General features: G+C 41.2%; 14 protein-coding genes and 1 non-coding gene across 15 annotated transcripts; 8 read left to right on the top strand and 7 right to left on the bottom strand.

Annotated features, from left to right (window-relative positions):
• Positions 1-1,741: 1,741 nt before the first annotated feature.
• Positions 1,742-4,741, bottom strand: ISM1 (isoleucine--tRNA ligase ISM1; the record flags this gene model as incomplete). The annotated part of the gene is made up of 1 exon (XM_003679441.1): positions 1,742-4,741. The coding sequence occupies one exon, from the start codon at positions 4,739-4,741 to the stop codon at positions 1,742-1,744; it is 3,000 nt and encodes a 999-aa protein (XP_003679489.1).
• Positions 4,742-5,729: 988 nt separating this feature from the next.
• MET31 (Met31p) lies at positions 5,730-6,116 on the top strand (the record flags this gene model as incomplete). Its single annotated transcript, XM_003679442.1, has 1 exon — positions 5,730-6,116. One exon carries the CDS (start codon positions 5,730-5,732, stop codon positions 6,114-6,116), a length of 387 nt encoding a protein of 128 aa, XP_003679490.1.
• Positions 6,117-6,169: 53 nt separating this feature from the next.
• Positions 6,170-6,658, bottom strand: EGD1 (Egd1p; the record flags this gene model as incomplete). The annotated part of the gene is made up of 1 exon (XM_003679443.1): positions 6,170-6,658. The coding sequence occupies one exon, from the start codon at positions 6,656-6,658 to the stop codon at positions 6,170-6,172; it is 489 nt and encodes a 162-aa protein (XP_003679491.1).
• A 956-nt stretch (positions 6,659-7,614) lies between these two features.
• Positions 7,615-7,688, top strand: TDEL0Btrna8I. The gene has a single exon. It is a non-coding gene; the product is annotated as a tRNA-Ile (tRNA).
• Positions 7,689-7,889: 201 nt separating this feature from the next.
• Positions 7,890-10,541, bottom strand: SVL3 (Svl3p; the record flags this gene model as incomplete). The annotated part of the gene is made up of 1 exon (XM_003679444.1): positions 7,890-10,541. The coding sequence occupies one exon, from the start codon at positions 10,539-10,541 to the stop codon at positions 7,890-7,892; it is 2,652 nt and encodes an 883-aa protein (XP_003679492.1).
• Positions 10,542-11,189: 648 nt separating this feature from the next.
• TDEL0B01530 (uncharacterized protein) lies at positions 11,190-12,302 on the top strand (the record flags this gene model as incomplete). Its single annotated transcript, XM_003679445.1, has 1 exon — positions 11,190-12,302. One exon carries the CDS (start codon positions 11,190-11,192, stop codon positions 12,300-12,302), a length of 1,113 nt encoding a protein of 370 aa, XP_003679493.1.
• An 82-nt stretch (positions 12,303-12,384) lies between these two features.
• PHO85 (cyclin-dependent serine/threonine-protein kinase PHO85) lies at positions 12,385-13,402 on the bottom strand (the record flags this gene model as incomplete). The annotated part of the gene is made up of 2 exons (XM_003679446.1): positions 12,385-13,282; positions 13,386-13,402. 2 exons carry the CDS (start codon positions 13,400-13,402, stop codon positions 12,385-12,387), a joined length of 915 nt encoding a protein of 304 aa, XP_003679494.1.
• A 270-nt stretch (positions 13,403-13,672) lies between these two features.
• TRM44 (tRNA (uracil) methyltransferase) lies at positions 13,673-15,316 on the top strand (the record flags this gene model as incomplete). The annotated part of the gene is made up of 1 exon (XM_003679447.1): positions 13,673-15,316. One exon carries the CDS (start codon positions 13,673-13,675, stop codon positions 15,314-15,316), a length of 1,644 nt encoding a protein of 547 aa, XP_003679495.1.
• A 137-nt stretch (positions 15,317-15,453) lies between these two features.
• SUV3 (ATP-dependent RNA helicase SUV3) lies at positions 15,454-17,673 on the top strand (the record flags this gene model as incomplete). The annotated part of the gene is made up of 1 exon (XM_003679448.1): positions 15,454-17,673. One exon carries the CDS (start codon positions 15,454-15,456, stop codon positions 17,671-17,673), a length of 2,220 nt encoding a protein of 739 aa, XP_003679496.1.
• Positions 17,674-17,923: 250 nt separating this feature from the next.
• ERG10 (acetyl-CoA C-acetyltransferase) lies at positions 17,924-19,120 on the top strand (the record flags this gene model as incomplete). The annotated part of the gene is made up of 1 exon (XM_003679449.1): positions 17,924-19,120. The coding sequence occupies one exon, from the start codon at positions 17,924-17,926 to the stop codon at positions 19,118-19,120; it is 1,197 nt and encodes a 398-aa protein (XP_003679497.1).
• Positions 19,121-19,334: 214 nt separating this feature from the next.
• TDEL0B01580 (gluconokinase) lies at positions 19,335-19,880 on the top strand (the record flags this gene model as incomplete). The annotated part of the gene is made up of 1 exon (XM_003679450.1): positions 19,335-19,880. One exon carries the CDS (start codon positions 19,335-19,337, stop codon positions 19,878-19,880), a length of 546 nt encoding a protein of 181 aa, XP_003679498.1.
• Positions 19,881-19,966: 86 nt separating this feature from the next.
• SKS1 (putative serine/threonine protein kinase SKS1) lies at positions 19,967-21,397 on the bottom strand (the record flags this gene model as incomplete). The annotated part of the gene is made up of 1 exon (XM_003679451.1): positions 19,967-21,397. The coding sequence occupies one exon, from the start codon at positions 21,395-21,397 to the stop codon at positions 19,967-19,969; it is 1,431 nt and encodes a 476-aa protein (XP_003679499.1).
• Positions 21,398-23,622: 2,225 nt separating this feature from the next.
• TRS23 (TRAPP subunit TRS23) lies at positions 23,623-24,252 on the bottom strand (the record flags this gene model as incomplete). Its single annotated transcript, XM_003679452.1, has 1 exon — positions 23,623-24,252. The coding sequence occupies one exon, from the start codon at positions 24,250-24,252 to the stop codon at positions 23,623-23,625; it is 630 nt and encodes a 209-aa protein (XP_003679500.1).
• A 101-nt stretch (positions 24,253-24,353) lies between these two features.
• RMI1 (Rmi1p) lies at positions 24,354-25,025 on the top strand (the record flags this gene model as incomplete). Its single annotated transcript, XM_003679453.1, has 1 exon — positions 24,354-25,025. One exon carries the CDS (start codon positions 24,354-24,356, stop codon positions 25,023-25,025), a length of 672 nt encoding a protein of 223 aa, XP_003679501.1.
• Positions 25,026-25,050: 25 nt separating this feature from the next.
• Positions 25,051-26,973, bottom strand: MET12 (methylenetetrahydrofolate reductase (NAD(P)H) MET12; the record flags this gene model as incomplete). Its single annotated transcript, XM_003679454.1, has 1 exon — positions 25,051-26,973. One exon carries the CDS (start codon positions 26,971-26,973, stop codon positions 25,051-25,053), a length of 1,923 nt encoding a protein of 640 aa, XP_003679502.1.
• Between the last annotated feature and the right edge of the window lie 172 nt (positions 26,974-27,145).

A 27,145-nucleotide genomic window follows, 5' to 3' on the forward strand; every position in this document is an offset into this window, starting at 1 on the left:
AAGTCTGTGATCCTGCTAAAGTAGTCCTCGTTTACCACCTCTTTCTCCTTTTTCTCTCAATAGAGCTCTGATGCCTTGTTTCATTATCTGGTTCTTACATCAAGGCTTACAGTTTCGGCAGACATGATTTACACTTGATCTTTACAAATGGCTAATTAATATATAACTTGACGATAGGAAGGTTCTGAAAAAAACCTACTGTACGGTACTTCTCGTGGACTCCAGACAGCAACAATCCCTTCTATATCTGATAACAATAGCAGAGAGTGTTTTGTTGCGTTAGGGGTAACAAATCGAGGTGATTCATCTTCCTAAAATGTCTGATGATCCCTCAAGATTTTGTGATTTGACTATTCCGAGAAGGATAGTGGATCATTTCGTTGACCACATTGTTAGATAGTTCGCTGGTTCAGACCTATATATCATCGCTTCCCCCATGATAATTGGCGCAAGAAAATTAAATCTCATATTATATTCATTTGGTTGATTCTTGAAGAATTACCAGAACTCCGATCCACATTAAACCTTATGCTTGAATTATGGAAAATGTATGTTTACAGTAGAATGGATCTTTGCAAAAATTTTACTTTTGAGATCAAGAACTACCGATGTTTATGGAACTGTAGTCGTTGAAGGCAAAAGACAATTGACTTTGATTAATTACAGGCCTGTTTTGAGAAGGCAGTATACCTTGGCACTTCGGGCAGTTATAGTGCGTCAAGTAATGTGGGACGCAATATTGTCGTACTCAAGTCGATCTAAACGATTATGCAGAGGAGACAGAGAGCTCAACTGTAAAAGGAGATTAATGCAAGAAAGTATTGGAATGCCCTCTAATAGTTCCCTTTCGATTCCGCTATCGAAAACCTTGATGAACTTTATCAAGTCCAAGAACTGCTAGGACTGGAAGGACCAGAAATCTAGTTACTATCCTCTGTCTTAATGCTTGTATCAATTACGTCTCTCTGAAATAACCTCTATGCGAGCGTTCGTGGCAATCATTCGATGTTATACAGATTTCTTGGCAAATCATTTGGATCCTTCACAACGCGAAGGAAAATTTCAAATTGTCAAGGCAACCAGGATAACTAAAGAAATAAAATTATGATGTATAGAGATGTTCCCTAATATCCCCAAGGTAGACTGCGTATCATATACAATAACTAGATGGGTAAAAATTTAAAAGGTCAAGCCAGCTGCAAAATCTCGTGCTCCAATAGCTTCCGGACGATCCTGCTAATCTTCTGCGCTGCATTATTCTTGTCGGTGGCCGGATCACATTATGGCTATAAAGCTTGCAAAGAGCGGCAACAAAGTTACTGCGAAATGAGTGGTGGGCGGGCTTATTGCATCGCATGGTCTAGAGATGTATCAGTATCACTGCCATTGTACCAGACATCTTGGAAGGATTGTCAATGGCGATGCTCGAACCAAAACCATAACCCAAATTTTGGATACTTAAAGAAAACTGAAATTACAGATTACTGTTTTTATAACCGGCCTGAGGGATGTAATTAGTGCCTTCTCTAACAAAAGGAAAATTGCTTACTTCGCATGAGTTGAAATGGCAATAATTTTGAGTGACAACTGGATTGTATTTAAACCAATTTTGAAAAAGTTCATTACTTATTACACTTTCTCCAACACGAAGTACCAGAAGTCATTGAAGGATTGTATAATCGGTTATATCACGGACATCTATCTTATATCTGCTGGTTTAGTATACAATTTCTGGTTTGTTCTAAGGTGAAACGACATCATTGCAGCGATCACATAAATCTCCCTCAGCTGGAGCGCTGTGCTTCCAGCACCTAGGGCATTTGTGCAAGGGGCTAGGCGTCACTATCAGTCTTGCTCTTGTCTTATCGTGTAGCACAAATATATCGTCAACACCCTCGTCAAGGCTCGTTTGAACAATCTCTGTGTGGACGACCTGTAAAATGTCATTGATTTCCTCAGCAGAGCATGGAAAAGTCTTGGAATCGGTGTATATGGTGACTGTTGTCTGTGTAGATTTCGTCAACCTGTCGAGTTTTTTAAATTGATCCTGATATTCTTTTAGGATTGCTAGCTCATTGCTTTCAAAATTTTCTATCATCTGTTCAGAGACGTGAAAACTAGGCCATGGCTTGGTAAATGGCGAGACTAGCTCATTTTCACTGTTCTTCAGTGTTTGTGGGACATAGTTCCAAACCTCTTGTATTAACACCGGAAGAATTGGCATCAAAATAGCGCGATATGTGTCCAGTATATGGAACAACGTCGTCTGCACTTGCTGTCTCTTTAAAGAATCTTTGGCATCCGAATATAAAGTATCCTTAGAAAGGTCAAAGTAGAATGCAGAAAGCTGATTGGCTGTATGGTGTTGTACTGTTGTCAAAACCTTTGAGAAATTGTAATTTTGGTATTCTTGTTTGACAATTGTCAATAGTTCCTGCAATTTTCCGATCGTGTACTTGTCAACAGGACGTAGTTCTTCACATGACAGCAATTTATGGCTACCAACCTGCAAGTTCCCCAACAGGAAACGGAAGCTAAGTCTCAATTTTTTCAACGCATCAGCTACGTGATTCATAATGGTCGGACCGGCAACAATATCAGTGGTATAATTGGCCCGAGCTACAAGGTACCTTAGTCCGTCTACTCCAAGCGATGGCAGCCCAAGTTTTTGATCGCCCTCTATGACGGCTTTGGGAGAAATTGTGTTGCCAATGGATTTTGACATTTTAACACCATTCTCATCCAGTGTAAAGCCATGTGTGATGAGATTCTTGTAGGGTGCAATGGGGGACCCTGACTGAGCGACTTTTGTTAACAGGGAACTCTGAAACCAACCTCTGTGTTGATCAGAGCCTTCCAGATAGGCATCTGCCAAGACATCTGGTAGATTCTTCATCTTCAGAGTCTCTGTGTAAAACTTTTCAATGACACTCCACGACGTCCCACTATCAAACCAAACGTCCATTGTATCTTTGCCTCTAAAATAGTTCGCTGCTTCGCCTTTTAAACTTGATGGCAGCCATTCTTCCATATCGCTTTCATTCTGTGAAAACCAGGAATTAATACCCTTTCTCCTGATCACATCAATAATGTGGGTGACTGTCTCTTCAGTCATTAAAGCAACGTCGGGTGCATCTTTTTTGTAAAGAGCTGGAATAGGAACACCCCATGAGCGCTGTCTCGAGATGCACCACTCGTTTCTGCTTTTTATGAACGAACTCAACCTAGCCCGTCCACGTTCAGGATGGAAGTTAACTCTCCCCAAGCTATTGAGTGCCAAACCCTTTACGTCATGTAGATCTGCAAACCATTGAGGTGTTGCCCTTATGACTACAGGCTTCTTGGATCTCCAGTCATAAGGATACGAGTGAACGTATTCGTGAGAGTGATGAAGCGTGCCAAGCCTCTCGAGTTCTTCAATGATGACAGAAGCTGTAGCAGGATCAAGCACTTTTCTTGGAAGGCCAGAATCAGGTTCCTTCAGAGTATCATGAAGGTGTTGAGGTAAATCGTCTAGTTTGTAGCGGCCAGTATGGTCTACAGGAGAAAAAATATCTAAATCATTCTGAAGTCCAATCAAATAATCGTCGGAACCATGTCCTGGAGCGGTATGAACTAGACCTGTACCAGTCGAACCTGTCACATGGTCGCCATTTAGTAATGGACGCGGTACTCCATCTCGTAATGATGGCTGTGTATAATAAAGACCGGTCAGTGTTGTACCTGGGAATGTTGCTAAAACTTCATAAGGTTCGTCAAGTTTCAAATTTTCCAGAAGATTCTCCTCGACTATAAAACTTGAATCTTGAAGCAACACCAAAGAGTAGTTGAAACGTTCATTGAAACAGATTGCCCGATTTGAAAATAATGTCCAAGGTGTACTCGTCCAGATAAGACAATTAATCGTGTCATTTCTTTCTTTATCCACTAAATACTTGACCATCACATTTATTGGAAGTCTCTCCAAAAATTGTAGATTCGATTCAGAAGTTAACGGAAATTTCACATACGCAGCAGTGGATTTATGGGTCTCATTATATTCCAATTCACCCTCCGCCAAGGCTGTTCTGGTCTCTGTGCCCCAAAAGACAGGCTTGTTTTGTCTCTTGATCAACCCTCGCTTTAGCATCTGCAAAAACACTTCAAGCTGATCTATCTCGTACTGCGGGCTCATTGTATTATAATAATCCTCCCAGTCAGTTAGGATAGCAAATTGTTTAAACTGTTTCTTCTGTGCCTTGATAGCTTTAGTAGCATGAGCTGCTGCCATGGAACGGACCTTTCCTCGTGATATCGATGCCACGCCTTCAGAAGATATATCCTTAAGTGCCTTCATCTCTATTGGTAAACCATGACAGTCCCATCCCGGCTTGTAATAAACATATTTGCCTTGCGATAATTCATATCTGTTTATAATATCTTTGATAATCTTATTCAGGGCATGCCCAAGATGTAGGTCACCGTTTGCATATGGAGGTCCGTCATGAAGTATGAATAGATTGTCTTTGATCATTTTGAGTTTCGACACATCATCTGGTAATTTCATGACTTCAGCCATGAATTCTTTCAACTGAGAGGTATAAACATCCTGCGAGGATTGTGGTATCAATTGATCTAAAGTCTTCTGTAAATTGGATCTGTTTGGAAACTTGGTCTTCGGCAAGATCAAAGTCTTTTGGTAAACATGCTGATCCGAATAGTACCGTCGACTAGTGACCCTAGCGACACATCGACGTAGCATTGGTTAGAGCGGAGAGCGCAATTGCTGTGTATACTCTTTCTTTCTTTATTCTTCACTTGACAAACACCCGAGCGTCTTTTTCGCCTCGTAGATCATAATAATACAAAACAGCTCTGATTCAACTTTTTATATGTAGAGTTGTATGGCACTAGGAACCAAGATGCTGAGAATAACACGAAAGAACCACTCTAACATGCTCTCGTCCTCCAATTGCAGTTACCGATGCAATTAATTGTTTTGGTCGGGTGCTATCAAACAATGACATTACGGAAGGAATTTGAACGCATTTTTTGAGCCTTATAATTTCACAAGCAGGTTACGTAGTAGCCCAGTTATTCAAACTATCCATATCCGACACACCTGTGGTTCGTACACTGTTCGAAAGATTAGCCGCCCAGGTCAATGCCCGTACCCTCCAACAAACTCCCCAAAAAGCTTCAAATTGCTATCCAAGGACACACATCGTCGTGTGTACTTAACCAAGTATGCCGAATTACGATATTAATCATTTTGGAGCCAGCTCTCGTCTTCATCCGTGAGTATTGAAGAAGTATAAAAGTTCTATGCTCTCTAATAGTTATTTGACTATGTTCGTATCTTATGACAACCAATACTATTGCCAAAAAGTGTGGCTTTCTTGGTCATCGAGCCTTGAAATATCGATAAGCTTTAACCAACTATTCAAGTTCAACTCCAACTTCACCACCAGGACTAGCTTCCAGAGGATAGAGAGGTAGTGGCCACACGACAAGATGAGCGACGAGGCGCTGTTCTTCAGACAGGCTGCGGAAGCGATTGTAGCGACTTCCTTAAATGCTGCTAATGTAGATCCTACTATAAGAGAATTATTGAGTCGAATCAAGTACGTGAATCCAAATTACCACAGGCGCAGGCGCAAGTGGGCCAGGTCAGTTCTGATTCTGTTCCAGAAAACAAGTCTAATGATCATAATACGCTTGAGTTCTTCACAAATCCTTTGAACTTGAGTATGGCAGAGGCAGGGTCTTCACATGCTCATATGGACGAAGGTTTCACCCCTCCATTAAAAAGTGGAAAGAAATCTGCAAGTGAAAGTTTACAGAACGAAACGAAAGGGGAGAGTGAGAAGTCATCGAGTGATGAAAAGAAGTATTCATGCTCGAAATGCAAATTAGAGTTTCGTCGAACTTCAGATTTGAGAAGACATGAGAGAACACATTTGCCCGTACTACCTAATATTTGTTCACAGTGTGGGAAAGGGTTTGCCCGTAAGGATGCTTTGAAAAGACACTCCAATACGTTGACCTGTAGGCGGAACAGAAGCAAATTACTAAGCATTGGAGGTGATATAAATGAAATATTGGAGAGGGCGCAGCAAACGGGCAATGGGACTTAGTCCCGTAGTTTTTGTACTTAATTCAGAGATATGTAACAAGTGAATTACGTAACTTATTCGACTTCGCCTTCGAAAGTTTGACCTTCAACCAACTCTGGGATACTCTCGTCCTTGTTTCCAGCTTCTTCGCCACCTTGGGCACCCTTTTGAGCTTGTTGAGCTTGTTGCAATTGAGCACTCAATTGGGTCAAAGCCTGAATGGATTCAGGGCCCATTTGAGAGATAATGTTTGGGAACAATTCTTGCAAACCCTTTTCCTGTGGGATACCGTAGAAGACGGAAGTGTTATGTTGTGGAGCGACTTGAACACCGACTTTGTTGAAATGCATAACGTTACCATCGTCTTTGAAAAAGTTGGCTTCGGCAACGTTATCGACAGTAACGGCGTGGAACTTGGCCAATTGAGCTTGCAATTTGGTGTCATCCTTGTTAGAAGAAGACAAAGAACCAGTCTTCTTGGTCATCTTTCTTCTGGTACCACCAACCTTGTTCTTGGCAGACAACTTTTGCAACTTGGCTAATTTCTCTTGGTCAACTGGCATCTTTCAATTATTTGTGATCTTTTTGATTCCTGATAGGTCCTTAAGCTCTTTTATGAATATAAAGATGTTAATTAACCAATATATCAAGGCAATTGACCGTCTTGGTTGCGTATCCTTGCCCTTGCTAGCTCATTCACTCACTCACTGCTTCCCTCTGCCTACGCTGAACAATTCTCACCGCTGAATCTCCAAAATTTTTCAGTGCCGTCGCGGGCGACTTGTCGTACATAGTAACAGTGTACGAGGACGAGTATCATGACTTAGCGCATACTGGAACAGTCTAATACAGTCATTGTTAAAATAGAACCAGGGCATTCTTAAAGAACTATATTCAAGATTCTCACATAGATTCCCTCAACAGTGTTATAACAGTATTCCTTATTGCTCTTCAGGTCACTGGCGTCAGCAAGTAGCACCCAACAATATCACTAATAAGTTTTTAGATTGTAATGGCAGTCACGGCTATGGCGACAAAGATCTTAACGTAACAAGAGATAGTCTCGGCAGGATAATGATTATGCCAGTAATAAACATAATTGCAGTATATATACGCTACTGGTCCAGCTGGTAATTGGTGTATTACCAGGCATTAATGGGATATAGCATAGTACCTGGCAGGGGCATGTCTAATTGCTGACCAACCCATCAGTTTTCTGATGGAGACCAAGATAACAAGATAAGATACAGCGGCGTGCGGCGCTACCAATCATATTAGAATGGATGATATATATCACTCAATACTGGGATCCTGGATCTGTGTGGGTGTCTAGAAGAACATCAAAAGACCGCTTTCACAGACCACTTCATAGGCCCTTTATGCATGTCTTCGGGTCCCTGGCCATAGCCTGAAGTATGAACGTCATTAATACGTAGCGATAAGATCCGGTAGAATGACGCTCGTTGAATTATCCATTGGTATATAATAGTCGTACTTTCATAGCTAACAAGAAATAACAGGTCTCTTGGCCCAGTTGGTTAAGGCACCGTGCTAATAACGCGGGGATCAGCGGTTCGATCCCGCTAGAGACCATTCTTTTTTGCATATTCTATCTTTTTGTTACATATATGGAAGTATCTACATGAGTATTGGAATTTACTAGAATATAAGTAAATTATGTATTGATGTTTTTGTACTGACTTGAAGAGCAAGTGGAACTTTAGCTTCAACGAAAAATTAGGTTTTTAAAATATACATATCAACCACACCAGCATTCATTCTATCGTAATCATTTCATTTCTTTGACTTGCTCTTCTTACCAAAGAGACCAAATTTTTTCTTCTTGTCCTTCTTGTTGCCTTTGTTAGATGAAGAAGAGTCACCAGTGAGCTCAACGCTATCATCATTGGCATCGCTTGACTGAAATCCAGCATTGCTTGGAGATGGAGAGGATTCGGGCCCATTGACATTGATCTGCGGAGGCGATGATACCTGTGTGGAGACTTGAATTGGACGTGCGCTGTTATTCTGCTCGTTCATAGGGTTGTGAACGACAGAGTTCATCGACATGTTTGGATTCATACCATTATTTTGTATGGTCGTACTGGAACTGAACTGTCTCTGAGCTTGAAATTCCAATGTTTGGGAGTTAGATCCTGCAGAACTGGGTTGGTCGTTGAGTGGCAAAGCGCCTGGTTTCGTAGGGTCGGACAGGTTAAGCTTAGGATTGGAGCTGCTTGCGTTGTTATTCAGGCCAAAATTACTCTGTTGTCTAGGACGAGGTGGCATATTCAAGTTCCCTGTCGAAAGCGAGTTTAGGCGTGTTTGACTTGACGCAGGAGGTCTTCCAAAATTGTTCAAACCAAGACTCGACGCATTGCCAATAATAGGCATATTACTGTTTCTGTTTTTGCGGCTTGTAGGCTTGATCGAATACTGATGGTGTGACTGGAGTGGAACAGGTCCCATGGGATTTGCCTGGCTCGTGACAACAGAGTTTTGTCTATGTCCAACAGGGGCAACAGGGTCCACAAAGTTATTAGCTGATGCTGTCTGGATTGGTGCTGCACCATGCATAGACCTATTGGGACGAACACTAGAAGCCTGTTGCAAATGGTTGAAGGAAGATTTTCTGTTGCCCAAAGTGGGTGAAATAGCGTTGGCTGATTGCTTCTGACCCTTCACAAATCTTGGTTGGTGAGGCTGCTGTTGCTGTACAGTTCTTCTTTGTAGTTCCAATTCACGTTCTTGCAGATCCAGTTCCCTTTTACGGATCTCTAATTCGCGTTCTTTCAAAGTTTTATCATTCTCTAACCCACTTCCACTACCGCTATGACTATCACTGCTGTTCAGAGAGCCAGAAGTTGGTGGCGGTGTTGGTTGTTGCAGGTGCTCTTTCAAAGGAGAATCTCCGTAATTGACGCCATAAAGTGCAACATCTTCAATATCCCTTAAGTTGGGAGTTCCAGTAGGACCATATTGATCTTGCACCACTGCTTCGCGATCGTTCCAGTGATTGCCGTCTACGGGCTTTTGATGGTAGCCATTGGTCAAAACGTTCTTTTCTTCCCTCATTTTTTGGATATCTATCTCATGTCTCTTCGTTAGATTAGCAATCTCTTGTCTAAAAGAGCCAAGCTGATTCTGCAAAACTTGCACCTGCTTCTTGGAGGCTTGACTTTCGTTTTGTAATTGGCTTGTCAGCGCCTCTTTATCTTGTAGACTTTTCTGCAGGTTAGCTACTTCGTCTTTCAACCTGATTTTCTCGTCCGCCATCAGTTTCAGTTTTGATTTGACATCTTGTTGGTCCTCAATTCTGGTAAACCATTTAGACTTCCCTTCGTTCAACTTTTGATACTGGCACATTAAAGAGTACAGGAACTCAAGGTAAGGCGTTTTGATACCATAGTCGTCAGCTAACAAAATTGGTTGAAGTAGCAACATGTCGGTGTTCAAGGACGCTGTTCTCTTGGCGAAATGGTAAACCAACGATGGTGTTTCGTTAGGGTTAGGGAATTGCCTTTGCCAATGGGAAAGTAAACTTGTTTCATTCTCCATATTACCATTCAATTTTGCGCCCATACTTTTCATAACAGTAATCACCTCGGTGACCAGACCGGAAATCAAAGGTTTAGCCAGAATATGTTGATGCAGCTCAGATGGAATAGTCTCTTCGAACAAGATTAATAGCGGTTCGAAGCAAATTTTTGGGATCGCAAGAGCCCATTGTTGAGAAACAAATTCCGCAGCTGAATAATTACAAAGACTAATCTTGTCGTTAGGAAACAACTTCTCAAAGAGTCTCTGAAACGTATCCAACAGTGCGATCAAATTCTTTGGGTACTTGGTAGCTATTTGACCCAGGGAAGACGAGGAGTTTGCTGGAGAAGTCTTGGAGTTTTGCTGTTGTTGCTGTTGCTGTTTTGCAAAACTACTTTCACCAAGATATATTGATGAAGAGGCCTGTTCGCCAAATTGTTTGTACTGAGTAGGCCCCACTTGGCGTATATCGCAGTCGGTTGTAATACTGAAAATATTCAAATTTGGCAAATCCAATGACATCTTCACAAATGGCTCTAATTGAACAAATCCACTACTTTCAAGGAAAAGTTTAGTATTGATATTAATCATTGGGTTCAAATGGGATGCAGAAGACGAAATTTCCTGCAGCGAAGCCGCGCTCAGTACAATCATATCAAATATAATGCTAGAGTGTTCACTGGACTGTTTAAACGCCTCTATAAGGTTCGAGATTGAAGTGAAATGGTTCTCCAATTGGAACTGATCACTACCATACTCCTTGGTCTCTACTGTGAAGGTGTTCGACTTGGATTCGCTCACGTGATAAAGCTCCACGCTCTTAGCCAGTTGGAACCTGGATGTATAGAGCATCAAGTTGGGGTTGTTACCCACAATTAGTACCCGAAGCATTGTTGAAGAGCCCATATTCGTTTTCGTGAGTCTCCTGAATTCAAAAGAAGCTCAATTGATCAGACTTTCAAAATTCCCAATGTGCGCTCTTGTGAGTTGGTTCCTCGTTTATTCCCAATAACTCCAAGACCAATCCACTCTTTAAACTGAACAGCAACAGGTACACCTCACTTCTATGGGACTGAACTGAGCAAAAGCCTCTTCTTAATAATAAGCTTAGTTTACTCCTTTGTTAATGAGACATGTTCAAATAATGCCGAGACTAAACCTCGCCAAAAAGTTTTCAAATAATAAACTGAAAAAAAAATGAAAACCAGCCTAGTTCCATGGAGAAACCTTGCGCAAACTAAACGCTAAGATCTTCTTGGAGGCACGGCTATGATCTACAAGCACTGCAGATATTATGTAACTTTTAACTGAAAATATTTAGCTTCTTGAAAGGCTATCGATAGGCTGATATCTTGCAAAGAATAACGATATCAAAATATCCTAGAGGTTGCGAGTCAATACGTAGTACTGGCAACTAGGGTCTCCACTAATTTTTTTATGCGGAGCGTTTGGCTGTAATGTATAAAAGTTGTCTTGGCGACCTTATCTTGGCAATTTTCCTATGTCATTGATGTTGGTTTTGATCTCACCGAATAGATCCAACATACTGGTCGGATGGGTTATACTGTGATAGGCTACCCTAGCAGGGCTCACAAAAGGAAGAAACATGTTCGTCAGTGTCACATATTGCCTAGTGATGATCGGTTGGTGAGAGATACGGCCAGCCCCAGTGTAGGTGTGCAGGAGGTTGAACGTCCGACGAGCCCATTAAAAAGGCCAAGAAGCTTGCAAGATTTGCCAGTCGAGATTATTCAACGCATATTTGTTTTAACTCAAGATGCTAACCTTATGCGATCTTTGAATACTTACTTTAATCATAATCTTCAATTGACGGACTCATTGTTGCATGAAATGTACAAGACATACATGTACGACCCAGTAGCCGATGGATTCATTCCAAGAGCTTCGTGCCCAGAGTATAACAATGTCATTTTGAGTACAGCACTGTTTCATAATGAAGCTGTTATGAGTTATTTGGAAAGGAACAGCAGCCTTTTATGCGAAGTTTGGACTTATCTCGATGAAGAATTGATCGATCATAGATATAGCAGACCAGAAACGAAAGCATCGATACAACGATCCCTCCAATTGGCTAAAGATGGAACATTGGGTGACTTCCCTCGAAGCTTCTATGAAAAATTTGGTCGCTATCTCACTTTGCAATCATTGCTGCTACACTTGAGTCACCACTACGTCTTATATGAACCTTTTCGATTTATGGAGGATTTCTTTAGATGGGTATTCACGACATTTACGTCAGTAGTTAAAGATTATGGAGACATTTTGGATGTGCTGGATACAGTCTACGAAATTGGTCGAAGATTTATCCCAGAGACCTATGAAGGATCATCACCGTTAGTGACGCTCATTGAACTTTTGTTCGAGAGCGACCGTCCCTTAGAGGTACAAACGTACGCTGATAAACTCGCACTCAACTCGAAAGACTCAGATAGCCCATTTATTGAGAAATCTAAGCTCAGGGGTCGCGTGGATTCCAGAGTTCTCATAATCGAACAAGTCGTTCAATTCTATTATACCAAAGAGCATATATATCCATGTCTTTCCGACTACGACCTCTGGAGTGCTATCCGCCGAATAAACAACATGAAGTTGATTCAAGTAATTGAGAAATATGGCGGTCAACCTCAGTATAGTCTTTTCACTTGAAAGCGCTAAGGAGGAAAGAGGGACAGACTAAGAGATTTATTATAGACGTATATAGTTTCGAATTTTTGACAAATTTATTGGCTTACGGATGTTGGTAATATTCTGCGAACCATGGATGATGCAGAGCCTGCTTAGCACTAAGTCTCATATCAGGGTTCAATTGTAAAAGACCATGCAGGAGGTTAATTAAGTTGTCGTCCAGTGGTTCCTTCGTATGCGGTTGCAAAATTGTCCTCAAATCCCTGGGTAGTTTTTGTGAGAAATTTGGATTATACTTAGGCAGCGAAGAAACACCCGACCATGTAGATTCGTTTGGTGTCCCCATTATCTCAAAAATCAATTTCAATTGTTCCTCGTCATTGGTACCAGGAAACAATGGCTTCCCCGTTATCATTTCTGCCAAAATACATCCACAGGACCACATATCAATCGATGTGGAATACGTTCTTGAACCCATAAGCACATCTGGCGCTCTATACCACAACGTTACTACTTCACTAGAGAAAGTATTCACCGGGATACCAAAGGCACGAGCCAGACCAAAATCACCAAGCTTCAATTGTCCTTTATTATTGATCAACAAATTCTGTGGTTTCAAATCACGATGTAGGATCTTACTTTCATGGCAAAAAGACACACCTTCCAGCAGTTGCCAGTGGAAATATTTTACAAGGCTTAGTTCCAGCCCCTGCGGATTATTTCCCACAGTGCGGGAGTCCATATATTTCTTAAGATCATTATCCATATATTCAAAGACCAATGTCAACTTGTTCTCGGTATGGATAACATCATATAGTCGAACGATATTTTCATGTTTAAGCTCTTTCATCAACGAGATCTCACGAATGGCCGTTGATGGCGTACCTTCTTCAGAGTCCAATTTAACCTCTTTCAACGCCACATATACCCCAGTAGTTTTATTTAATCCCTTGTAAACGGTAGCATAAGTACCATTCCCCAATTTTTCCAATTGCTTGAACCTGTATATATATCAAATATTTGTTAGTATTAAATTCCACGTAAGTACACCAAACTGAGGCAAAAAAAACCGATAAACCGCAAATAAAACCCGCCTATACGTACTGCGAAGAAGATGTCATGCTCTCCAAAACCAATTACAAATCCAGATATTCTAAACCAAATGACAGAACCAGCTTGATCTTCTTTCAAAGGGGACCATCATGCGTATCTTGTAGGTTTAATGCATCGCCAAGGATCTTTAAAAGCAGTCATGTGATCTATCTAATAGTGAAAAAAATAACGAAAAGTTGAATGGTTCTGAGCGATGAGCTTGATGAAATAAATCAATAATTGATTAATTAACCTCTAGCTCGTCCTTATTTGTGTAGTTGTACCTTGCAGGAATAACTATGGGTACAGTAAATTTGGGAGCCCAGCGTGATGGGTTTCAGTTTGACGCGAAGAAAGATAGAGTACTTGGCGATAGATGGTACTCAATGTACTCGACTCGAGAGCCCGTAAAGTTTAAACAGGAACATTTTGAAATTGCTATGATGAATGTCATCAGAGAGCCCAATATCAATTCCTCGGCTATCCTCAGAGCCGATATTTTAAGCAAAGTCACATATAAATATGGAGGACCTGATGTAGTGGTGAAAGAGTCGAAATGTAACGAATCACAAGTTGCATACCCCGAGGCAAAGAAACTGAATATTGATGATTTGCAAGTGCGGGAGGTCAAGACATCGGCAGACCTGGATTTACGGATTGTAGAGAAGATTGTTCGGAGAATTGTGCCTAGGAATCCATACAAGGATGCGATCATGAATCAAACCTGCTTAGTGATGAGAAGCCCCGCGAAATATCCCGATAGCTCTTTGATCGTTTATACACCTCATTTGAATGCGGAGGACGAATGCCCATTTTATATTCCACATGTAAAGACCGTGGGAATTTTGCTTCATGAAGGTATTCTCTCTGTGCACTACATACCATTCCACAACGGAGAATTGTTGCAAGATGAATCTCAGAGAGTGGTAAGGACCGCGTGGAGGCTTCTTCAGACGGCTAATAAGCATTCCACTGGGGTAATGCAAGGTTATGAAAAGAGGGTGAATCACGACCAAGTGGTTGATAAGGTTAAATTCCAAAACCGATACATTAACTTGAAGAAACAATATTCCAAATTTTTGGTGGATAATTGGGCCGAGTCTACTGATCCAACAAAGCACGTATTCGAAGACATTGCAATTGCTGCGTTCCTGATAGAGTTATGGCATAAGATAAACGGACCAGATTGCAAGGATAAGATGCAGTTTAGAGATTTGGGTTGTGGAAATGGTGTTTTATGTTATATTTTGATAAGAGAAGGTTTCAAAGGTGTAGGTATCGATGCAAGACACCGTAAGTCATGGGCAATTTATCCCAACGAAGTTCAAGCATGTTTAAAAGAACAGGTAATTGTGCCTTCTCTTCTTGTGCGCCCGCATCCTGATGTCAAGAAAAGGGCACCTCACCTTGAGCATAACGGCGGGTTGTTTCCTGTAAAAGTCGCACACGAGGTTATAGCACCTGCCACTGTAGTATACACTAGTGAAGACTTACTTCGTTCACCGCAAGTTAACGTTGCCGAGTTTGGCCCAAACACATTCATTATTGGAAACCATTCCGACGAACTCACTTGCTGGATCCCACTATTAGGTTATCCCTTCATGGTAATACCTTGCTGCTCACACAATTTTTCTGGTCAAAGAGTACGCTTTAACGTTAGGAAATCGACCTCCAAAGGTAGCTCAAAAGTTTTAGCTAACAGCACGTACGCTGGCCTTGTGGATCATGTCAGCTATATAGCTGAACGTGTAGGATGGAAAGTGGAGAAGGAAATGTTGAGAATACCCAGCACTAGAAACGCAGCTCTCATAGGGTATGAAAACCCCAGTTTGAGTCAGTTTCCAACGCAAGAGGTGTATGATACGATAATAGCAGACGGAGGGCCAGATGGCTGGATACAGAATACAATGGCCCTGATGACAAGAAGCCCCAGGAATCATTGATATAGATCAGATATAGATGATATACAAATATCTTAAATTTCACGTGAATTTTTTGGCGGATGATATATCAAATAAATCGAGATGAGCTCTCTCAAAGCTAACTTGAATACAAGAAAGATGGCCGAGATTCATCCATTATGCTCAAGCGATTGGCCTTCTACCGAAAAAGTAGCTCTTCGTTGATCCGGTGGATAGGTTATGCTGGCTACCATCATGGTGGAGCGTCAGCTCGAGTTTTTGAAGATAAAAATTGGCTAGTACAGAGGCCATCATTGTCTAATCTGCCGAAAACTGAGATTTCACAAGCGACCTCAATACAGTTTAAGTTCTCAGTTAACAATTTCAAGTCTCCCTATAGAAATTTACAATTCAAGGATCTCCTGGACAAATCAATTCAGCATATGTACAATGAAAAGGTAACGGCAGAGGGAGGAGATTTAAAAAATCATACATGGCTGAAACTTCGAGATTACATATACCAGCAACTTGGGGATTCTGAAATCGAGAAGAAAGTGAAAGATTACGATCCTTCGTTGCAGCAAACCCTGAGACCAACTAAGCCGGGTTCAGTTATTCCGCAATTGATGAAATTAGATCAAATTGATGACTCCACTTGGGCTCACATACTGAGTAAGGAAGGTGAGATAACCGCACAGGACAAATTCTATTATATTTTGTGCCAGATGTTCGATTATATTCACGACCAACAGACAGTTCCAATGATGACAAACACCCAAGATACTAGTGGATCGCACGATGTAGATATTTCAAATCCGACTGAATGGTTTCCCGAGGCAAGGAAGATGAAACGTCATATTATAATGCATATTGGGCCAACTAACTCCGGTAAGACTTACCAAGCACTTCAGAAACTTAAGAAGGCAGATCGTGGTTACTATGCTGGGCCTCTGAGATTACTTGCAAGAGAAATTTACGACAGATTTCAGGAAGAAGGTGTACGATGCAATTTGCTGACAGGCGAAGAGGTTATTCAGGACCTTGATGTCGCAGGAAATCCTGCAGGAATCACATCGGGAACTGTCGAAATGGTACCTCTAACGCAAAATTTTGATGTTGTGGTTCTGGACGAAATTCAGATGATGGCAGACTTGGACCGTGGTTGGGCCTGGACACATGCTTTACTGGGCGCCAGAGCTCGTGAGATACACGTTTGCGGTGAAAAGAGTACTTTACCAGTAATCAGGAAGATTGCGGAAATGGCCGGTGATAAATTGACTGTGAATGAGTATGAGAGATTGGGTCAGTTACAAGTAGAACCAAAAGCTTTAAATAAAGGTCTCAAAAGTTTACGCAAAGGTGATTGTGTTGTAGCATTTTCGAAGAAGAAAATTCTGGACTTGAAGCTTAAAATCGAAAAGGAAACGAGTTTGAAAGTGGCCGTGATTTATGGATCACTTCCTCCAGAGACAAGAATCCAACAAGCCAATCTTTTCAACACCGGTGATTATGACGTGCTGGTTGCGTCCGACGCGATTGGTATGGGACTTAACTTATCAATCGACAGGATTGTCTTTACTACGAACGTTAAGTTTAATGGATTAGAATTGGTAGATTTGACGTCTTCCAATATCAAACAAATCGGTGGTAGAGCTGGAAGGTTCAAAGCAAATGCCGACGGCGGCGAAATTCCCAAAGGCTATATTACGGCCCTCGACCCTCGAGTGCTTAAGTCGGTAAGGCAAGGGATTGAAGCACCGATCAAATATCTCAGCAGCGCAGTCATATGGCCTACAGACGTTATTTGTGCTAGAATTATGATCAAGTTCCCTCCCAAAACACCACCTAGTACGCTACTGAAGACCATTGCACTGCAATTGGAGCAAAGATCGGACAGACTCTTTACACTTTCAGATTTAAAGAACAGACTTAATGTCCTGCAGGTCTTCGAACACATGGACAGTATACCATTTTTAGAAAAACTTCGACTCAGTAACGCACCAGTCAAGGACCTAACGTTGGTCAAGAGAGCATTTTACCAATTCTGCCAAACCATTGCCAAGAGACAAACAAGAGGTTTACTGTCATACCCATTCCCATTCGAAGTTCTCGATTATCGATGCATCGCGGATGAAAAATTTACCTTGGAGCTCTATGAATCCCTTTATAACATCATTATGATCTACTTCTGGCTGAGTAACAGATATCCGAGCTTCTTCATCGACCTGGAGTCCGCAAGAGACATGAAGTATTTCTGTGAGATGATCATTTTTGAGAAGCTCGATCGCATCAAGAAGAATCCATACGACAAAAAAAGACCCGGAATAAATTCCATGGGATCAAACTACTTACAACGATCACCTAATAAAAGGAGGACTACCAACAGATACAGAAAATAATAATAGCGGTCAACTCATGTAAATATTAATCTTCAGCCGTTTATGTATAATATCACGTATAGAGCGATGACCTTAAACTCAAACTCGTATACGCCTTAGTCATTTTTATAGTATTGAAACAACCGACATTTCAAAGCCATTGTTGACTGGTAAGAACCCTTCACTTAGTTCTTTTCCACTCAATTGACCGTGCTTATCAATCAACGCGAGATCTTCTTTTGTTGGAGCTTTTAAAATAAAAAATACCAAGATGTCTGATAACGTTTACATTGTAGCTGCCGCTAGAACTCCAGTTGGTTCATTCCAAGGTTCTCTATCTTCCAAGACAGCTGTTGAACTTGGTGCAGCTGCTGTGAAAGGTGCTTTGGCTAAAGTCCCTCAATTGAACCCAGCAAGCGATTTTGATGAAATTATCTTTGGTAATGTGCTATCTGCCAACTTGGGTCAAGCTCCCGCCAGGCAAGTCGCTCTAACCGCCGGTCTAGATAACCATATTGTTGCAACAACTGTGAACAAAGTGTGTGCTTCTGCTATGAAGAGTATCATTCTTGCTGCTCAAACAATAAAGTGCGGCAGTGCCGATGTCGTTGTTGCGGGTGGATGTGAATCGATGACCAACACTCCATACTACATGCCAGCTGCTCGTAGCGGTGCCAGATTTGGTGAAACTAAACTTGTGGACGGTATCCAAAGAGATGGTCTAAACGATGCTTATGACAATCTAGCCATGGGTGTCCATGCTGAGAAGTGCGCCCGTGACTGGAAGTGCTCTCGTGAAGATCAAGATAACTTTGCCATTGCATCATACCAAAAGGCCCAAAAAGCCCAGAAGGAAGGTAAATTTGATCAAGAAATTGTTCCTGTCACTATCAAAGGTTTCAGAGGTAAACCAGACACTCAGGTTACCAAAGATGAAGAACCAGACAAGTTGAATGTCGAGAAATTGAAGTCTGCCAGAACTGTTTTCCAAAAAGAAAACGGTACTGTGACAGCTCCAAACGCTTCTCCTATCAATGATGGTGGTGCCGCAGTTATTCTTGTATCTGAGAAAAAGCTAAAAGAACTAGGTCTAAAACCATTGGCTATTGTCAAAGGTTGGGGTGAGGGTGCTCACGACCCAGCTGACTTCACATGGGCTCCATCTCTGGCTGTTCCAAAAGCTTTGAAGCACGCTGGAATCGCTGACATCAACTCTGTCGATTTCTTTGAGTTCAACGAAGCATTCTCTGTCGTCGGTTTGGCCAATACCAAGATCCTACAAATCGATCCAAGCAAGGTTAACGTCTATGGTGGTGCTGTTGCCATTGGTCACCCATTAGGTTGTTCCGGTGCCAGAGTCGTTGTCACTTTACTATCGATCCTACAACAAGAACAAGGTAAGGTTGGTGTCGCCGCTATCTGTAACGGCGGTGGTGGTGCATCCTCCGTTGTCATCGAGAGAGTCTAGATACAACATGATTAAATAGCTTACATATATAAATCTGCTGAGACTTGATCATATTTTTTGACTTTCGACGCTAGGAGTTAAGCTAGGCGGATTTAACCCCTCAGTTCATACCGATCTGATGCTCGAACTAGGGTGAATATGAGAGTACTTTGACCTTTGAAGATAGCCCTCTTATGGTCGATAAAGTGGTCAATTGAGTGAGGATAGTGGAATAATGCATCCAAAAGTGCTTGTAATCGCCGGTACAGCCGGTACTGGTAAATCATCTGTAGCCGAGCTGCTGGTTGAACATCACATTGCCAAATATCCAGATATGGAGTTCTTGGAGGGTGATTCTTTACATCCACCAGCCAATGTGCAAAAGATGGCGGAAGGTATTCCCTTGCAAGATGATGATAGATGGGATTGGTTGAGAAAAGTCGCTACACTTTCATCCGATTCTGCTCAAAAGCATGGGCTATGTATAGTGACTTGCTCTAGCTTGAAGAAGAAGTATAGGGACCTCATTAGGACTACTTGCCCTGAAACCAATTTCTATTTCCTTTTCCTCTACGGTGAACAAGCTGTTATCTTGAAAAGACTTGAACAAAGGCAAGGTCATTTCATGAAAGGCAGTATGATGGAATCGCAGTTCAGAGATCTGGAATTGCCTAATTCTGCTGAGGAACCTTATTGCAATATTGTGAACGTCGATGGGAAAAGTTTTAAACAAGTCGAAGAAGAAGTATTGGCTGACGTAGAAAAACTACTAGCGCACTAAATTTCATTTGGTCATTAGAAGGTCTGTAGATACAAGGTACATATTTTATCGTTACTTTGATTATTCATTATTATTGGTCGTGATCATTATTTGTAGTTAGGCAACCAGTGGAAACCGTCTGCGTTTACGTTGCTTGTGGAATAGTTTGTGATTGTAGATAAATTGGCCTGCAACAGGGGCAACGTACTGCATTGTGGATTTTGCTGCTGTGGCTTATCGTCTTGAAGATCAAGCATGAAGCTGTTATTGATACCGATTGCCTTGTTGGCCTTCAGCACTACTTCATCGACGTCCGATGAGTATGGAGTAGTCTCGGCATATGCAGCTGGAGTAGTATTTTCGTCAGTAGGTGTTGAAGTGATGGAGGATGAGGGGTAGGAGTCATAGCTTTGCCTCTCATCCGCGTCCTCATCGTCATGATAAGAACGTAAGATTTCTTTCAAAGACATACCTTTATCGCCAATGATAAAAGTATTGTAAAGCTCTTCCGAAAGTTTTGGAACTGTCGATAAGGGACCGTTATCATTGGTGAAACTAGTGATATTGGCAACTTCAGACATCAGAGTTCTTATATCTATCCTGTTATAAGGATTCAATTGTAAGATCCTTGTAACCAACCGATACAGTTGGTCGGATATCGGCAGAATCTTCTTCAAAACGTTTGAGTCACGAGTGAAGTAGCTGAATGTGTTATCTTCTGTCTGATGGGCCTTTAACCATGGATTTCTTATGCAGGTCAAGTTAATCAATATAATCCCTAGTGACCATATGTCACCGGTTGCAGTCGGGAAACTCGTCACAGTGGTATCCTGAGTGTTCTCGTTGGTGTAAAGTATTCTCTCTGGTGCCATATAGTATGAAGAACCGATGCAAACGTTGGGTGCCAAATATTGGCAAGTAGTGGAAAGACCAAAATCACACAAGTAGATAGTATCATCTGTATCTAGCAAGATATTTTCTGGCTTAATATCACAATGATAAACCCCCATATGATGACAATGATCTAAAGCAGAACAAAGTTGCAAAAAAACTTTCTTGATAAGCAACCCATTGCTACTAAAATATTTCTGATCCACAATTGAAGTGAACAAGTCTCTTGGATAATAGTCCATAACAATAAAAGTAGCCAATGGAGATTCAAGCACCTGATGAATCGTAACAATATTTGCGTGGGAATGTACTTTCAAATGCAAAGCAATCTCCTTATAATGAGGAGCTCTGGCCAATTGAGCATTGCTCAATTTCTGAATTGAATCCAAATCGATGGAAGGAAGGAAAAGCTTGTTCTGGAATGACTTGAAATAATGGTACAATTGAGTTTGTAAAACTGTACTCTTTTTCAAATTATCCTGTGTAGTAGGTTTACCAACTTCACTAACTGAACTTGCTTTAACCACTGCTTTAACAGCATACTCATTTTCTGTAATCATATCCACGGCATGGAAAACCAAACCATAGGCCCCAGAACCTATCTGGGAAGTTATCTGGAAATTATTTATCTGACAATTAGTCAACATATTGTGCTCAATACTATTTTGTAATAATCTTGAGTAATTGAAGTGAATTTTACAACGTCCATATATATCGACTCAAGATATAGTCATCCATCGAGAATTTAACGGATTAGGCCACTTCTGTGATAAAAAATGGAAGAGAGAAAAAGAAATACACAAGAAAGCAAAGAACGTGGTGTTTGGTCTAGAGACTGCTTCTGCTCGTTGTTGAATAATATTCAAGGTGTGAGTATTCTGCTCAGCCAGGCTACAATTCATTGGGATGTGAACTGAGTTCTGCAATCATTTTTGCGTTGCTCCAGTAGCAGATGCTGCTCGAGAGGGAGAATTTGCATGTATGGCGTGAGAAAATATTTCTTGTTATCAGACCGGAAAAACTTCTGAGAATTAATGGTAGGCAATTTTTCCGAAGCCAGCAAGGTTTTTCCGGGCCGTGGCCAGGTTTTCCTTTTTCGCGTTCTCTCCACGTGGGGGTGGATGGTATCACGTGATGGAAAGTAGCTGTCACGTGATGTAAACCTAGTAGATAATACCGATTCTGCTATATGAACACTCCAACTGATGTCTTATTATTGACTCTATCTTATTCAATGCTCTGAGGCATTGCTGGACGATGTTCAAATTTACTTTTGAATAACTATTTTGAGTTTTGCTGTGTCTTGAGTCTTGAGTATAAGTAGTTAGTTAATACATGAATTATTGATACAGGTATAAGCTCTTGTATTGTATAATGGCGAGATATATTAACTTGGGTTGTACTCTCTTGCTACATTGGTTTGCTGCAGCCTGTGAAATTACGAGGCTCTCGAACAATTGGTTCTGCCGTGACATCTTGGTCCATTTGAGATTCTATCAATCTGCTTCATGACCAAATTGGAAAGGTTGGCTAACGAGTGAGGATACGATATTGTATCGTGTCACTGGCTATGATTTAGTGTCGATTTTGCCAGCAGAACGTCAACATTTTGGATTTTGTATGCTCGATTGATCTCCACAAGGTTCGGAAGAAGGCTGCTCTAATATTGAATTCGAGTTCACCTGGTGTCTTCGCGTTCGATGATTCAACATTCTTCCTCACCGCTTACCTTTGCCTGTATCCGTTCTTCTTCTGGGTTTGTTGAACTTTGCCTATATGTGTACACGATCACGCCAAATGCAATCGCAGATATACTTTGATAATATTTCGACCTCAGCTATTTTATAAACTTCGTATGGTTCGAAAAGAATCTCCCTTAATCCCATTATACCGGCTTAGGTGGCGAGAACTGCTTTGTCAGTAGTACTTCTAAAAGCAGCTCCAAAGTAATGTTTTGATTGAAACTCAGTAGTCTCCGTTGGTTTCCAAATGTCAGGTTGTTGAGGCGAGTGTCAGGGATAGATGTGGTATTTTTTTATATCGTGTCGTAGGAGGTACGTTCGTTAGGTAGGTTCCTGTTCCTTGGGATCAAATCTTTATTTCTTGATAGTTTGTAAGATTGAGTGGACACTTTGATGTTTCGGCGAGTTAACTCTTTTAGTAGTCTCACGAACACCCTGTCTTTCCAATTTCTTCTGCACAATTTGAAGATTCTCTAGCAATTGCTTAGGCCTGCGTTGAAAATTCTATGCAACAAAACAACAAACTCTAAAGCTTCTTAAGTACAAGACATCAGCCACTGCAGTCTTGAAATAAGTGAACTGGGGTTTAAGATCGATATCCACTGGTAGTTTAACGTAGTCCAAACGAACTTTCACCATTCTTTGTACAATTCGCCTGCAATTGAGATGATCTCATGCCTGGGTATGCGTGTGATCGACATTAAAAGATCATCTCCTCGTTGATTTGCCGCTTCGTTCTAATAGGAATTAATACATCTGGCTCATCCCTTTTTCTTACTCTCATTTTGCGTGGTAAACAATAACCTCTAATATTCAACATTATCATTGATTCCTGTGAATTATAATTAAGGTCCATTTCGAAAAATCTGTGGGGTTCCTTTTGCCATCTGCAGTTACGGGTTGATCATGTAGCCTCTGCGGTTTCTTAAATTGAGGGAAGAGGGGGCTCAATGAAATAGATGTAATTCGAAGTTGTATAACGAAAGACTAATACGAAATATACCAGTAGATTGAGCTTATTATCATCGAATTATCACGTGAGGTTGACATTGAGCTGGGTTAAGTATGTGAAGTTTCTAGTAATATTACTAGCATATCGCTGTTTAGCTCTCGCAACTTCTTATATCTCCCTATGCTATATTCGATACCATTTGTCTCACTCTTTGATCAAATAATTCAGATTTTATTGGCATTTCCATCGAATAGAACGGATCTTTCATCACGTAGTCGCTGTAAACGCAGTAAATCTTTCTCAGTAGGTTATCTGCCACTTGTATACTAATGATTGGGTAGTCGCTGTTGTTCACATTGGCTGGAATTTGCGTACTTATTGCAATAAATTTTAATCCTGTCATCGTTTGATATATGAACATCGTGAATTGATCAGTGCACAATTGCCTTATACCACTCTTGTTCCAACTTTGAAATGGTTCTTTAAAATAGTCATCCCCTTTAAAACTTCCTAAAGAGGTCGTAATCGAAACGTTGTTGGATGAGAATCGGCTCTTCTCATTCTGATTTGCATTGCTTCTCGGGAACCCAACATATGGGATGTATGGTATAGTGTAGTCTACTGCATTTGAAGCTTCGCCTAGCTGTACTGCTCTTGGTGTTAATTGACTCGCTATTGCAAAGGCCCCATGTAAAGTACTGGCGATGATTAGGTAGTCATTACTGCTCAATGACTCCTCGTTCGAAAAATTACGATGGTAAACTAGCCCCCCAGACTTATTGATCACTAAAATCGCTTTGATTGCCATATCGCTTTGGTGTTTTGTTCTTGTTCTATGACAGCGATCGCTAAGATCTATTGAATTTAAATTATTGTTTGATCAAGACTTGAAAAAGGCAAGGGCTTATTATGTCTTTAATAATCTCCCAGGATATCACCCAGCCCATAAATGTGTCCACATTGGAACGTACGGCGGCCAGCTCGAGAGATTCGGCTGTGACTAGTGCTTACCGGAACGATCCCTGGTTGCGAGGCTCTGCAGCGATTGATCAGAAATTCTGTCAAGTCGATAGGGACCTCTTGTTCCAAATATTGATGATTGAAAACATTAGCAAGTCGAAATTGAGTCAAATTGATGATATCAAGACTAGGTTGGATCCCAAACAACAAAAGAGCGATAGGTTAAGTTCCGGTAGGGAAAAAGTGGTTATCAATCAAGTCGATGTGGAGAATGAAGAAACTAACCTCGATCAAACTATCCAGTCATCCAAGAGGAACGTTTTCAAATTGACTATACAGGACAAGACGGGTGCAATATATTATGCGATGAACTCGACCAACTTGCCTTGGCTGGCAGTTTGTATGCTCGGTTCCAAATTAATCATCAATCGCGGTACAAATTTCGTAAGAGGAGTCTTCTTGCTTAATGAATCAAACTGCACCTTCTTAGGTGGAGTGAATCAACTATGGAATGAGAATCGAGAAGCTAAAGTGCAAGAATATTTGGAGGCCAAATTGCATAGAGAGAATGGATCTCCTAACTCCGGTCATAGAAAGAAACGAAGTAATATAATGACATAGGGATGTAATCAATCTTTACCACGACTTAGCCCAGTAAAATTTCCCATAATTCATCAGGCTGAATGTAATCGTGATGAACAATCGAAACGAGATAGTAATCTTGATGCATCTGTTTCAAGAAACTGTTGCTAGGGCTATTTTTGGGGAAAAGTTTGGCCCATTCGAGCCATATATTGAATGCTTCGTCTCGCCAGGCTTTGAAAGAATCTTCAGAGATTATGGTGGTCTGAATAACTTGACTATTGCAAAATACACCCCAAGTAACCACGTTCGAGCTTTCTGGAGCCAAGTTTGTATCAAAATTACCGTTTGAATCACCAACGTAATAACTTAGCTTCTCGCTACCATAATGATCGATTATGCCTTTCAGGCCTTGGTCCCATCTTTGCTTTGACACAAACATTTCGACAAAAGCCTTTTGATAAACAATGCCATTAGCTGGACCCCATCCGAAGATCTTATCTGTGCTTGAAGATCCGTTTGTTGCAGGTTGCGATGCCAAGGTCAGAAATCCTCTGTCGTTCAATTGAATCAATTCTTCTTGAATCAAAGCACTTTCAGGAGATAAACCCAAGTCGCACCAAGGTAAAGCATCCACCGAATTCTCCAAATATTTGATGAAAATGTTTTTTAAATCAATATTATTCCTCGGCGATCCCCAAATTTCAAGTGCTCTCTTGTTTCCAACTTTGATAGTTGGGCCATAACCATCGATCTCACCATACGCGGGCGACCTTGAGTCACCAAATCTACCATTTGGGAAATCATCCCATGTGGCATCTCTTCCTAAAGTCCCTGATCCTTGAGAAATTGAGATGGCGATTTTTCTTGAAGGCATACCAACGCTTCTACGCCTGGGTTTACCTGCAACGACACGATTAGTTATGACCTCCGCAGAAACATTGCTCGAGTGCCTTCTTCTCTTGCGGTCTGTTGTTTGATTTGTCTCACTAGCGTCATCATAAAGAGCAATATCACCCACCTGATCAGCCATGTTTTCTGCGTCTTCTTCTTCAGCTTGAGTTAAGATGTACCTGAGGGTCGAAGACTCAGCAACTATCTGTGCGACAGCCTTTTCCAGATTTAAAGTATAGAAGTGGAAACACTTGATTCTTCCTTGTGTATCGTTGTAAATCCTGTCAACAATATCAGCAAGCAGTCGAACACATATGGACTTCACTGCATGATCATCGTGTTGGATCTCTTCGGGAAATTTATCCAATATGTACTTTGGAATGGACGCATGGGACAACTTTGCTGCTCTGTTAAATAGAAGGAATGAATTGACAGGCATCAAACCCGGAATCAAAGGAACCTCGGTCGAAATATGTTCAACGTACAATCTTTCAAAGGCCAAGAATTTATCAACATCATAAAAAAGCTGGGTTATGACAAAATCCGCCCCAGCATCAACTTTCTCTTTCAAATAAGGTAAATCCTTCAGAGGGTTCTGTTGGTTTGCTTCAGCCTCACCTTCGCAATGACCTTCTGGATATGCAGCAACTCCAATACAGAAGTAGGAGCCATATTGACTTTTAATGTATTTCACTAGATCGACGGCGTGTTGAAATTCCGCTGGCTGCGTATTATTTTGATTCCAAGATTCACCTACAGGTGGATCTCCCCTCAACGCCAAAATATTTCGAATTCCCGCTTGCTGGCATTTGTGAAGGGCTTTATCAATGATTGTCCTATCCATGTTAGTGCAGGTCAAGTGCATACAGACCGGCAAATTTAGGTTTCTTTGTGCCAATGCTGCTAGCTCTAAAGTCTTTTCAGCTGTGCTACCACCAGCACCCCATGTTACGGTAATGAACAAGGGATCCAGAGCGGACATTCTCTCCATACGCTCTAGTAAATTTCTCTTACCAGCTTCCATCTTCGGAGGGAAGAACTCTAAGGAAAGAGATGGTCGAGACTTTTCATTGTAAAGCTCTTTAATAGACATGTTCAGCCCTTTTGACAGCTATAACTCTTGATAGTGGAGCAATGACCAGGCGCTCTTTTCTTACTCTTCAGTTGTTCAGCTGAGGGCTCAAACAGAAACTTTAAATGGTAAGGCGCTTTAACTTTTTGCAAGCGACGTATAGAGGTCAAGATACATAAAACCATACTGCTGG

This window comes from Torulaspora delbrueckii, chromosome 2 (assembly GCF_000243375.1).
Source record: "Torulaspora delbrueckii CBS 1146 chromosome 2, complete genome".
NCBI lineage: Eukaryota > Fungi > Ascomycota > Saccharomycetes > Saccharomycetales > Saccharomycetaceae > Torulaspora > Torulaspora delbrueckii.